Source organism: Melozone crissalis, unplaced genomic scaffold, assembly GCF_028551555.1.
Source record: "Melozone crissalis strain CALT ecotype California unplaced genomic scaffold, PUWL_Pcris_2 ptg000110l_1, whole genome shotgun sequence".
Taxonomy (NCBI): Eukaryota; Metazoa; Chordata; class Aves; order Passeriformes; family Passerellidae; genus Melozone; species Melozone crissalis.
In genome coordinates, this window is record NW_026535887.1 from 907,751 (window position 1) to 921,399 (window position 13,649).

At 42.8% G+C, this 13,649-nt stretch overlaps 1 protein-coding gene across 5 annotated transcripts in view; it reads left to right on the top strand.

The window, feature by feature from the left end:
• Window positions 1–13,649, top strand: part of SFMBT2 (Scm like with four mbt domains 2) — a 110,703-nt gene that overhangs the window by 89,329 nt on the left and 7,725 nt on the right. For all 5 annotated transcript variants that reach the window (XM_054292396.1, XM_054292394.1, XM_054292395.1 and 2 more), the window contains 3 exons: window positions 450–589; window positions 4,974–5,083; window positions 11,898–12,073. In XM_054292396.1, the coding sequence (XP_054148371.1) occupies window positions 450–589; window positions 4,974–5,083; window positions 11,898–12,073 (426 nt within the window). The remainder of the gene's footprint in view (window positions 1–449; window positions 590–4,973; window positions 5,084–11,897; window positions 12,074–13,649) is intronic.

Genomic DNA, 13,649 nt, shown 5'->3' on the forward strand with positions numbered 1-13,649 from the left:
TAAGTAAGAATATGCCTTAAGTGAGAAACTCCATTGATGAAGGGTTTATAATGTCAGGGTGTAATTGTATAGAATAAGCTAAGAGTTTAGAAGTTATAATAAAAGCATGTGTGTGTACATGTGATTGTAACTCATTAGATGAAAGTGTATACACATTGCAGTAGAAGTAAGTAAAGGTGATAAGTTAGAAAAACAAAATAAACTTTGTGGCAGCTATCCATTAGATTAGAAAGTCATATATTATCTTGTAATGAAAAACTTGAGACCATTTTGAGCTACAGCTGACTACTTACTCTCTAAAATATCATAGCCTCTAAGACTGATGTTTATTTGAACAATAAATTGTTTTTAACCCAACTGTAGTCCCATCCCTTCAATTAAAACAATGATAATAATACAGAAATGCCCTTGATTTATGGTATAAGAGTGCTGCTGCTTTCTCCTTGCAGGCACCATCAATGGGAGGTACTGCTGCCCTCAGCTCTACATCAACCACCGCTGCTTCTCAGGTCCTTATTTAAACAAAGGCAGGATTGCAGAGCTACCTCAGTCTGTGGGGCCTGGCAAGTGTGTGCTGGTCCTCAAGGAGGTATGGCCCAGCTCTCTTTTGGGGGGATTTCAGAGGAAACTATGGGTCAACGGCTTGCCAGACCCAGAATTTGCAAACAATGCACCTGAAATTGTCCTGGAGTCGTTTCCATGAGGCAAAACTGCAAGCCAGGAAGAAGGGGCAGGTTTTGCATTGTGGGTTTTGATGGGAGAGCTGATGTTTTTGAAACATGAGGAGTTCTTTTGGTTGGAGGCAACTTCAGTGTGGGTTGCCACCAACACAGGAGCAAATAGCAGTGTCATGGAGATGAGGGCATCTTGTTTTGGAGATATAAACAATTTCCCAAGGAGCAGGACAATGGCAGTGGCCCAGCATTGGTTACTTTGCAGAAAATATTCAAGCTTATTATGGCCATAAACTCAAGCTCATTCTGGCCATGGGAACCAATTCCAAATTCTGGGAAGGGTGAAGAGAAAACATTCAGGGTGTTGCTGTACCTGATTCCTGGTAGCTGTTGCTGAGATGAGGGAGGTGCCAGCAGCACAGGGAGCCCTGGGCAGGATAGAGGTGAAAAATTGCAGCACAATTAAAGTTCCTGATACTCCTCAGCCATTTTCACCTAAGGCTTGTCATTACCTCCACTGATGCAATGAAGCATCATCCTATTTGCGTACCCTTGAATCCCAAAGTTTTAGGTGAGTAGCAAGTAACTCTTACGCAGTTTATTATTACCAAACTTATTTTTACAGCCTTGCTGTTCATTATTCCCAGTGCCAGCATAAATTTTCTGCTGGGACCACTGGTTTATTGTGGTTTCTTTCACTGGAAGAGGCAAGTGAGGTGGCAGTGCCTGTTGTTTGACATCAGCTGCAAACTTTGTCTCATTTCTGAAGTATTTTCTTGGAAAACAAGTTGAAACCTGGAGCCAAATACAATGGGGACATCAGCTACTGCCATGCAGCCATTGCACCTGGGCTGAAAAGTGGTGACTGTAAGGTAGTTCTATGTAATAAAGGCTGACTTGAAGTTAAATTAAAATAAATACATTGTCAGCTTTAGTTTTGGTACTGGTGTCAGAATATCTAAGAAGCCCAAACAGTTCTTCATATGTGCCAAGAACTCCTCAGCAACATTGTAAAATAAAACAAGGTGTCTTCTTAGGATTCCAGATGATCTATAACCCCCCCCATATTTTAGAGAAATATGCTGTAAAGATTAATTGGCTTCATTGCTTACTGCTTTTACTATTTTTAATACACATTGCTCCTTCTCTATTTAAAAAGAAAATGGACCATGACAAAAGATGCCTTTTAGATCCTTGATCATCTAATGAAAGAATCCCAGATAACTCTTCTGCTCTCCTCTCTCTGACACATCAGTATTCCAAGTTAAAAAAAATCAGTTTACTGCCCTGCTTTGAGGCCACCCTGAAATTTAGCATCTCTTGTTAGGTGGGAGTGTGGGATTATATCTCAGATAGAGGAGGGAAATGGAGTTTTTCCTCATAAGAATGCTGATCATTGAGGTCTTGAACAGGAGAAAAGAGTTGTGATCATATTCTTAGCTGTACCTTGACAGTGAAAGTTAGGAAGGAAGTTAGGAGTTTTCCTAAGAAAACTTCATCCATCTCAAAACTTGAGACTGTTTCAAGGGGGATGGAGATGGGAAATGTGTGAACACCAGAGAGCTGTGATGATAACATAAGTGCTGAACTGCCCAGTGGCATCAGGCACACCAGACATACTCAAAAAAGAGCCCTGTGCACATGAAAATACATTAGAGAACTTTATGAACATCATCAGGTGCTTGTGAGGTGGGGCAGAGGCTTGTGATGGTGCTGCCTGATCATGTTCACTGGTGTGACTCCAACTCAGCTCCGGAAATCCAAAGGTCAGCAGCATCAAAATAAAACCTCACTGATGCATAACAGCAAAGGCTGAGCTTGCCTAATGCCCCCTGTGCTCCAAGGCACCCAAACCAGTCCTGATGCAGAGGGCTGAAATTAAACCACCAAAATCTGTGACTGGTCACGCTCCAGCCAAAGGAAATTTGACCTGTCTGAGATGGTTGATGTAATTTTCCATCTCCAGAGGAAGTTGGAAACTGGTGTAGGTTTCTTTACTGGTTTTGTTTAAATCACAGTTAATTTTTTTTTCTCCAAAATTCTGTTTGTTTGCATTTAATAGAGTGCAATATGAAGTGATATTGTTATTAGAAGGTGCCACTGTTACTGTGATGATGGACCTTTGCTGTAGAATAAAATGCCAAACCCAGTGACTCACTTGAGATACAAGAAGAGTAAAAGCCAGAGGTTTTAAATTTTAAAACCAGAGGTTTTAATTTTTTCCCCCTTCCCTGTAAAGGAAATAATTGTTCTTACAAAACACTCATTTTTTTGAACTGAGTGTAGAAGTTTACAGAGTCCTGCTGGTGACAGGCCAGCTTTGAGAAAAGTCCTGGCACTGTGGGTGCCTGTGCAGGGCTGGAGTTGATTAGGTGTCTGGGAGAATGCCCAGACAGGGCCACACTGGTATTGCAGGCTTGGCTTTTCTTTTCTTTTCTTGCTCATTTCCCAGCTATTCTGACAACTCATACAAGCACCATTGCACTGGTGGAAATTGGTCAGCAAGATGCTTTCTGCCCCATATGTCTTCACCACCCAGGGTGGGTGTAGAGGTGTGCTTAAAGTGAGTTTTCCCAACAAACTCCTGTACAGGGGTTAAAAACTCCCTGGATTTGCTGATCAAGGCACCTGATGAGCTGTGAAGGAGTGTGGCAGCTCCCCAGACACTTGATGTTTTTGAAAACCCACTTCTGTCTGGCTTCCTGACACCAGGTGTCACAGGCCAGTGCCCCTCAGTTTGTGTGGGGAGAGACCAGCAAGAAAGATGTGGGTGAGCAGCTGGAAGAGCTCACTCAGAAACTGTCATTTCATAGCATTTTAAAATGGTTTGGGTTGTATGGGACCATAAAATCATCCAGTGCCACCCCTGCCATGGCAGGGACATGTTACACTATCCCAGGTTGCTCCAAGCCCCATCCAACCTGGCCTTGAACACTGCCAGGGATTGGACAGCCACAGCTTCTCTGGGCACCCTGTGCCAGGGCCTGCCCACCCTCACAGGAAAGAATTTCTTCCTCATATCCACTCTAAATCTACACTCTGTCAGTGTTTGGTATCTCTAATTGGACTTTCTTGAAGAGTGGTTTGAGTTATGTTTCCAAGGGCCCAATGATAAATTAAATTTTGCTTCTAGTAAATAACCTCTCCAAGCAACTCCAGCCAGTCCCATTTTACAGAGTGCTCTGCAGCATTAAGTGAAGCCCTTGCCTGAAAATGATTAATCCTGTAGGGTTTTCAAAATGCTAGCAAATCCTCAGGTTGCTGGATTTACAGGGGGAAAAAAATCCAACCCAGAAAAAATCAACCAAACAAACATAAACACATTGGTCACTGCAATATGACCTAGTTATTTTTTCATTTCTGATGAACTCTGTTCATGGTTGTTGGATAAACTTCATGTTCATCATACTGAAATCATTTTGCAGGCCCCCAAGGAATTAAGAACAGGCGTTAGGTAACGAGCTAAATTAGATGAAAACCAATCCAGATTCACTGTGGGATCACTCATGTGCACACAATGCAGAGTGTTCAAACACAGTCTGGTGCTGTTAAGAGATTTGTTTTCCTTGTGTTTATCTCCCTATGCCAAGTGTAGGCTATTAAAGCTTGGATTTCCTGAGCCAATAGCAAGAATCATTTTTATTCTCAGTGACTTTGGATTAAAAGGATTGGCACATGTACTCTCTTGTGCAGAGTGGACACACACTGGGCTCCAGGCACACCTCCTGCAAACTCTTTTTGTGGAGACTTCATTGCTATTCTGTTAATACAGTCAAGGCACACAACTCTCAGGCTCTTAAGCACACATTGCTGACCTCAAATGTGTGAATTTCCCCTTCAGTGTTCACTGTGTGGTGGTGCACATGACCTGTACCTGGTTGTGCCTTCAGAACTAGTTTTGGTTTAATTTTTTTATTAAACTGGTCCATGATGGGTGCAGTCTGTGCAATCTGCTTTGGGTGAGAGGGTTTTTCACAAAGACAAAATCACTGCTTAGCAGATTTTTAGGGTTAAACAGCAGCATTTAATGCAGTTATCTTTTTAGACTCAGGTGTTATCTGTAGTATGGCAACAATGATGGCAAAATATGTATTGTATACATATATATATATATATATATATATATATATATATATATATATATATATATAATGATCCATTCTGGGACCCCTCCTCCTTGCATCCAGCACTTAACCTGTGCAACCAGGACAGAAACAAGCTGCTCCTGCCTGTGCAGCACCTGTGTGGTCAAGGACTGCTTTGAAAGGCATCATTGTTGTTGGTTTTATCTCCCCATAGGTTCTCAGCATGGTGATCAATGCAGCTTACAAGCCAGGGAGTGTTTTACGAGAACTGCAGCTTGTGGAAGACCCTCAGTGGAATTTCCAGGAGGAAACACTTAAAGCAAAGTAAGTCTTCAACCTGTGTTCTTTTATTTGGGAGGTATCAGAAAGGAAACTGACTGGGGAAAAAAAATATAAGAAATGTTTTTTTTTTTTACTTTTCTAATTATAGTTTTGCTTCATTGAATTATTTGACTCATTCGTAGCAACTTCAGAAATGAAATATTCACCTGAACAGTTCATTTCTTTTGTCTTTCTCCAAGCAGCCATCCAGTTTTTGATGAAGTCAAGTCCTGAGTTTTATGATAAGCTGTTCTTATAAGCTTGGCTATTACTGAATGAACTAAATTCCTGGCTTTCTAGATGGAGGACTATGGCTGCTTTTAAATTAGAGCCCGTCAGGGTAGTGCAGAAAAAACTGGTGAGAATGAATGGCACCAAAAAAAGTTCAAACAGATTAGCAGGGACACATTTTTTAACAGGAGTGTGATTAGGGCAAAGTAGTAACAGATCAGAGATTCAGGTCAAGATTTGATGCCTTTCTAGAATATATTCTTCAATTATCTTCTAAACAGCACAAAAGAATACTGAATTCCTCCTTCCAGCATTAAAATCTACCTGTTTATGTCTTCTTTATGTAATGGGCACTATACTTTGGATGTGTTTCAACAATTGTTGTCTCTCTGAAAAAGAGGAGTCTTACCTAAGCTCTCTCCAGAGTCCTTCTGAAGAATAATTCTTCCCACTTGAAGATGGATCTCAATATTTCTTTGAAGAAAGCTTTCTTTGTTGACTAATGGTCACCTTGACTTTTTAAGTACTGTAGTTAAATGCAGTGAATCTCACCCTTTGTAGTGAACTCTGTGACTCCTTTTCAAAGAAAAGCAATTTTCTCTTGGTTATTTGATATAAATAGCTGCCAAACACAGCACTATTGATGGCTACTGTATTTGCTCTTTGCCCATGCAGATATTGCAGAGAGTTCATGTGTTCTCTGGTTGAGGGAGGGAGTTGAGAAACTTTTACTCTCTGTACACTTAAACTGCTTTCTTGTAAAGAGGATTGCAAACTGAAATGAAAATCTACTAAAAACATCCTATTTTTAATTTTCTGCTTTCACCCATGTAGAATGCCAGGCTTTTGTGTTTGTTGTGGATGGAAGTCTAAAAGTCAACTTTTTCATGCAGATTTTAATTTAAAACAGGTCTTTGTCCATGACCTGGCTTTCATTGATTCCAGGATCCCACATCTTGTGCTACAAATATCAGATAATTCACTCCTGCAGGTACTTAGCAGTTGTAAAATCAAGTTATAATGCCCTTTATTACTTAACACCCTCTCCTGCAAGGAACTGAGCTTACAGGCACTTTTCCTGTTAGCAGTATCCTGAGTAGGATTTTGTTAGGGTTTCCCATTTGAGTGTGGGGATCTGCCTGGTGCAAAAGCAGAGATACCTATTTCTTAAGGCTGCTGCAATCCATATTTCTAATGGGAGACAGCCTGGGAAATGTTTAACTGACCATCCATGGTAGTATTTTAGTCACAGTCCATATTTGTGTTCCTGTGTGCTGGCTGTCCCATCAGGCATCCACCTCACTCTCCAGGGACTCAGGCAGCATCTTTCTGCTTTATTAAGCCACAGAAGGGACCATCACAGGCTCAGAGCCAGGACAGCAAGTTTTGAGGTGCTTTCTGAGGATTCTCCTCCAGTGTGGCATTGCCCTCTGGCTCCTGAGGAGACAAAGCTCGTGGGGCTGGACAGTGCCTGGTTCCTGCAGCTCTCTGGCTTCTGTGGCTGATCTTCTCACAGAGCAGTGCTTGGTGCTGGTGCCAGCTTGTCTGTGGGTAGTTTGAGTACTTCTAAGAGTGGATGGCAAAGGGTTGACATGCCCCAAGACTGTCTGGCTACCCTAGGACTTCCTTCTTCTTTTCCTTTTTAGTTTGCTTGAGTTGCTCCATCCAGAAGTTTTAATTGCATTAGGTTGTTCAGAAGCAAGAAAGAAAATACAGTCATGAAACCAGATACTGTGGAACATTCAAACAGCACATGACACCTTCCACCAGGTGTGACAGTGCTCCATAATCTTAAACAGAGACCTCTAATGAGAAACACAGGCCTGCAATGAGCAACTTCCAATCCATGGGCTCTGGATGGTGCCCGTTGCTAAGGGTGACAGCTCCAGAGCCAGCTGTGATGGGACACATCGTGTCACCTTCTTTCTGATGTGGGCTGGCACCTCCTTGGATCTTGGCAATGCTGTTTGTCTGCAGTGCCTGCAGCAGGGTACAGCAAAGGGATTGGTGAGGAGAAAGCTGCTTTTCCCACCATTCCAAAAGCCAGGTTTTGCACTGCCAGGAATGCTTTATCTCAGTCCTGGGGCAGCCTGTGTTTAGTTCACTCTGCTGCCATGAGTGACCACTGTGAAATCAATTACACTCACCTTGCAAGGAAGATAAAACAATTTAGATTGTCCAGAGAGATGTGTTTGCAGGGTGTGATGGCAGCTGCTTCCCATCAGTGCTGCTGGCTCTGTGTGAGAAGAGTCAAACCTGATTTATTGGTGATGATGAGTTAGAAATGTCAGCCTTGATCCTCCTGGGTTCCCATGAGGACCAGTTGAAGCTGTTGGCATTCAACCCTTATAGTTTTGATGCTCTTAAGTGCAGTGCCTACATCTTGATTTGCCTTCCCAATTTTACATAAAATGCTTAAGGGACTTCATGCTTTTCAAGGGGTTTCATTTCTAAGGGCTGATAATGGGGCTGTTTGGATTTACCCATTTTTGCAAGGCTTTGGACACAAACAAAAGCAGTGTGTGCACAAAGTTGTCTCCTGGGTCTTGTATGAAGCCCACTTGATCAAAATAATAAAGATGAGTATTCCTTGACTCCTTCATTAAATGAAATCCTGAGAGCTGCTCAAATCCAGTAGCTGAACTCCAGGAATATTTACCCCTATGCCAGACATCATTGCTTATTTATGAGGCAGCATTTCAAAGAAAGCCTTTTCACTGCAGCTGCTTTAGAAGACTGCCTTTAACTTGTGATAGGTGAGGTGTTTGAAATCTTCTTTGCCTCAGCCTTTGCTGGTGAGGGTTTGCTCTCAGGCTTCCCAGAGCCCTGATCCTGTTTGAGGGAGTGAAGTGTTACCCACAGTAGGTGGAAAAGAATCTAAAAACCCTGGGAGCAAGCTGGATGTGCACAAGTGCATGGAAGCAGTTGGGATGCAGCCAGCTCTGCCTGGGAGAACTGGCCAATGTCATTGCAAGGCCACTCGCTGGCGTGTTTGGAAGCTGATGAGGATGAGGGAAGAATCCTAATTTTTGGAAAAGACAGTTATCACACCCCTCCTTAGGAAGGACAAGAAAGAGGATCCAAGTAACAAGGCTCTCAGATTCATTTTCCTGGAAAGGTTATTAGCCAGATCCTCTTGGAAGCCATTTCTGAGAACATGCAGGACCAGTAGGGGACAGGCAAGAAGCAGAGGGCGAGTTGTGCCTGATGTGATGTGAGGTAACTGGTTTGGGGTTGAGGAAGAAGCAGTGGAAATTAATTTATGTTCATTTTGAGCAAGGCTTTACAAGCCAGGATCAGTGGAATTATTCAAACCTTTATTTCTCTAATCAGGAGACTCAATGAGACAAGGCCTTACAACCAGAGTATTCCAGTGCCCTTTCTGAATCCAGTGTTCAAGAGTACAAAATGCCACTGGAAGATTAAATAGCTTTGAAGGAAGTTAACTCCTTATGTTTGGCAGACTTTAAGGTAGACAGACAAAATAGAAATTTCTTACAAAGAATAGAAAGGAGTTTTCAGTCCCCCAAAAGGAAATTGAGACTTTTTAGTTGCTCAAATTCGTCTCAAGAATGTCAGAACACCTTAGAATGGGACTTTTGAAAATGAGGTTCTCAATGTTCTTGCTTTTTGAAGTTTTTCAGCAAAATACTTTCTGTGTCATCACACAGCAGTCCATTACTGGGGCTTCTGGAAGGCACTATGTTCTCCTGAGCCTCTAATGTATTTTAGGGAGCTTCAACAGAAGAATTATATTGCAAAGTGCTGTTCATTTAATACTTTTGCTCATGGATCAGCAAGTGTATTTTTCATGGAAATAGTTCCAGCCTTAAGGTTTTCTCTGAGTTTGGCATCTGAGGGCAGAGAAGGGGAAGAGGAAAGAAAGATTCCTTTGCCTTTAGCTGAAAAATAATTTTTTTAAAAACAACAGTGATTTCTAAGAAAACCAAAAATATTATCCTTGACACAGCAATTTTCCAAGTCTCCAGTGCTGCCATGCTGTGCATGTAGATATTTGCTGCTTGCAAGTGATTGAGAAGATAGGAACCCTGGTGTAAAAACATAAATAGGAGCATCAGTAGTTGGTAACTTTTTGAGAGATGCTAATGGAAAATGCTTTCTGACAAAGGAGCTCCTACATGGCTGTCCTAGAAACAGCTCAGATTACATTTGGTGGTGCATGTGTTAAAAATCTTTAGTGTGTGAGGAATATGGAAAATATTAGGAGAACCTGGTTTATAGTTGAAAGAGGTGCTGCCAAGACCAAAATGATGTAAAAAATATTGCTGTGGCCACTGCTAGCACCTTGGGTTATTGAGACTGATTGCTGCAGTCATGGAGATCTCCATTTTGCCATCCTCTCTGTTAATTAAAATGTGTGTTGCATTCAAAGCAGACGATGAAATCAGTCAGTTGTTCATTTTCCTAGTTTCATCTTTTCCTTTCAGCAGGCACTGCAGTACAATGGGTCCTTCCTGGGCAGCCAAACACAATAGGAAGCACACAGTTAGAAAAAGTCAGCCATCCTTGAATAATACCCATCAGGCAGCTTTCTTAGCTTATAAGAAAGAAGATCAAGAAGCAATTTGATTAGAGTGCTTTTGCAGGGAAACAAAACCAGATGCAGTCTTTTCATCCTAGTGCTGAAAGTCAGAACAAGGACAAATAAATGTGAGTTAAATTCAGATGCATCCAGACATAAAATGAGGTGTAGGTACAGGTGCTCCCTGTGCCGTGATTCTTCCAGTGGGGAGACCCTCGAGGCTGGTGCATGTCTGGAAGTGCTTGTTTAGTCCAAGCAGAGTTATTTGGGTCCAGGTGAAATCAGCACAGTGAAATCTCTGAGAGCAGACTCACTGACCAAATGATCCAGGCTGTCATTAAACTTCATGGCTCCTGGAGAAGTAATAAGTGCAGGAGTCTTTTCAAGCACATTGGAAATATAAAACTTTTATAAGTAGGTGCATTTAAATGCCTGTGGCATTTAGTGATTTTGGTACATCAGGTATTGCCAAACCCTGCTCAGCCAGCCTGCCTCTGCAGCTGTTTCATGGGGAAGCTGGGATCATAACAGTGCTCTGTACCTGAAGGGAATATTTTCCCTTTTACATCATCTGGCCAGGTCTTTAAGGCCAGGTGTGAAAAGGTGGCTCATGAAGTCATTCATGCATTCAGGTGAATGAATCCAGGATTGTCCTGGCACCAAAAGGGGTATCAGAGCCTGGCACCTTGCAGGAATGCTCATTCAGGTTTTATGCTGAGGTGATAATTTGGATTGCGACCTGAGTCCCATGGTTGGACTGGGCTGTTCTCAGACCCAAGTTTCATTTGGGTTTCCCCTTTATATCACTTAATGTGCCAGTTTCAAACCCTTTTCCCACACCTCTTTGTTTCAGAAAGAGCTGTCTGAATGTTTTAACTCTCTGGTCACATCTTTATTCCACCACCTCCTCCTCTTCCTCTCCCATATCTATCAGCAGCTGCTAGGAAACTGCAGATCTTAATACACTGACAAATGCTTTGTTTCATTTCTCCTGGTGACTCTCTTTCCTTGCCTCCCATCCAGTAATCTTTCTTCCACCGTTGTTCCCTGTTTTTCTTTGGTTATGTGTTGCTTTTCCCTCCTCTGAGCACATTTGTAATGCCAGCACCGGGCTCTGGCACTGTTGCATTCCTCAGGATACATAAGAGATGTTTTAAAAACCTTATCGCACTCTTTACAACAGCTTGCTGCTGCTGTTTAATAAATTACAGGGATAATTGGTTTTCCAGGGTTCACGTCTACAATGTAGTACAGCAGGGATGTAACTGTATCTTTCTCAGCCATTTATCTCTCAGAAACACTTCATATGAAACACCGAAATAAATGTTTTAGTGGCGTAGCAAATTTAAGACAAACCTTTCATTGCAGGTTTCTGCTCCAAGCATTCCCTGCAGGAATCAGTTTTTAGGACCTGTTGCTGCAGCCCTGTTAAATAACTCCAGAGACTCCTGATGAGTTCCTCGGGTTTTGTAGTGCCCACATCTCAGAGTGGTCAAGTCATCTGGTCCTGGGGTGGCAGAGATTGTTGTTTCACACAGATACTTCTTCACAATGAGTGTGTCCTGATAGCCACAGCTGGCACCATGAGTCTTGGGGATTGCTGGGAGCTGGAACATGATATGGGAGCAGGAAAGATGGCAGTGGAGAAAACCAAAGTGCACTGAGGGCTTAGAGAGTTCAGTCCAAACACAGGGTGGTGACCAGATGTCACCAGGTGTCAATATATGAAGAGACACTGCATCCCTCTCCCAAAACCTTTGCATCAGTTCACAATAAGGGCTTGCTGGCTGTCCTGTGCAGTATCCTCACCAAGCCTACTGAGATTCATGTCCACACCTTCAATTTATTCCACCCTTTCCTTCCTTGAGTCCATCTGAAATGGAGCCACTAAAAAAAGCAGACACCTGTTCTGCCTGCATTCTCAAGAGAGACACTCTCCCAAAAGTCCCTGGGGAGGATCTCTCCCTGGCAGAGGAGGGTCTGGTCTGCAGCCCCACAGGATTTTGCTGGATGGGTCATGTGGGGTCCTGTGCTGCTCCCCAGGTACAGGGGGAAGACGTACAGGGCGACGGTGAAGATCGTGCGCACGTCGGACCAGGTGGCAGATTTCTGCAGGAGGGTCTGTGCCAAGCTCGAGTGCTGCCCCAACCTCTTCAGCCCTGTGCTGGTGGCTGAAGTCTGCCCTGAGAACTGCTCCATCCATACCAAAACCAAGTACAGTGAGTATTGGGGAAATGCCTCTTGGTGCTGGCTGGGAACCAGAGAAGTGGGAGGTGGTGTGTGGTGAAGAACAGGAGTTGTGTGATATGCTAATACTGATGAGGATTCATCTCATCTAAGAGCAGTTATTCAATCCTGAGGCCACCACAGGTTCCCTTAGAACCCTGTACCAGAAAACTGTCCCTCTCACTCCATCCTAATGCATCTGTTTGGTGGTGTGTGGTGAAGAGCAGGAGTTGTGTGATATGTTAATACTGATGAGGATTCATCTCACCTAAGGGCAATTATTTAATCCTGAGGCCACCACAAGTTCCCTTAGAATCATGTACCAGGAAACTGTCCCTCTCACTGCATCCTAATGCATCTGTTTGAGCATCATCACTTTTTGGAAGTCTTGAATTTTCTTCATATCTAAAGTTAACACAAGGAGTACATAAAAGGAACCTGCAGTGGGAAGCTGAGATTTTAACTTGCTGCATCTGAGACAGCTTTGTTAGGTAAGATGAATCCTCCTTGTAGAGTTTCTGGCATGCACACCAGCACAGAACCACAGTGCTGAGGTGCTGGAAGGTTTGAACACTGACTCTACTCAGAGTGTTTGATATTTAAACATGATCCTGTCTGTTCAGGAAGGTTGTTGTTAGCGTTCAGTGCTTTTTTTGTTATCAATATTATTGGTATTATTGGCTCTCAAACAGGTCAGGAAAGTGGAAGTGAGTGTTGTCCTTCTTCCACAAAGGTTGCAAAAAGCAGTGTAATTGATCTAAAGCAATTCTCTTGAGTTTGGTGCCGGTAGAAGGAGGAACACACTCAGGGGGATTCTGAGATCCCTGGGATGGGTTTCTGTAGAAATCTACACCTGGGCTGGAGTCTTGGCTCCCACTGGTAGCAAATGGAGAGCTGGAGGATCTCCAGATGAGCTTGTCCCATCTCAAAGTTGGTGGTTTATGTGACTGGATGAATTTTTCCTCAGAAATCCATTGATTTGCTGAAAGGCTCAGTTCGGCTATGAACTTTGCCATGGGTGCCAAGGGCCGTTTTAGTTGTCCTGGAATACCCTTGCTAGTCAAGGACAGTGTCTTCCATCCCCAGAGTGTGTCAAAAGGCATTTAATACAAACATTTAATGTAAGGTCAGAGGACTTAATTTCAACCTGGACCACAAAATAGTTAAATTAATAAAAACCCATTCCTTTGTACATGACTGCAGCTAGCTGGCCCTCTCCCCTCTCTGCTGAAAACTTTAGCAATTTTACCTCACACAGAACTGTGTTGGATCAAATCTGGAACTTGTTGGCCTCTTTCCCTCCAAATCACTGCTCAGCTCTGCCTGAACACATTGTCAAATTCTGAAGTCTTCATTCATCATCAATAAATCTGGATACATAAGAGCTGTAACACTCTGTGCTAGTCCAACATGACCTATTTATGCTGTACTTTTTTTTTTTCCCCAAGTCAATGTATTTTAAAGTTTAAATTGCACTTAGAGTACGTTCCTGAAACTGTAGCAAGGAGCAAGCCAAGGTTCCCTTCTTTGGGTGGTTAAAGTTTTTAATGGGCATTGTGCTTCTTTTCT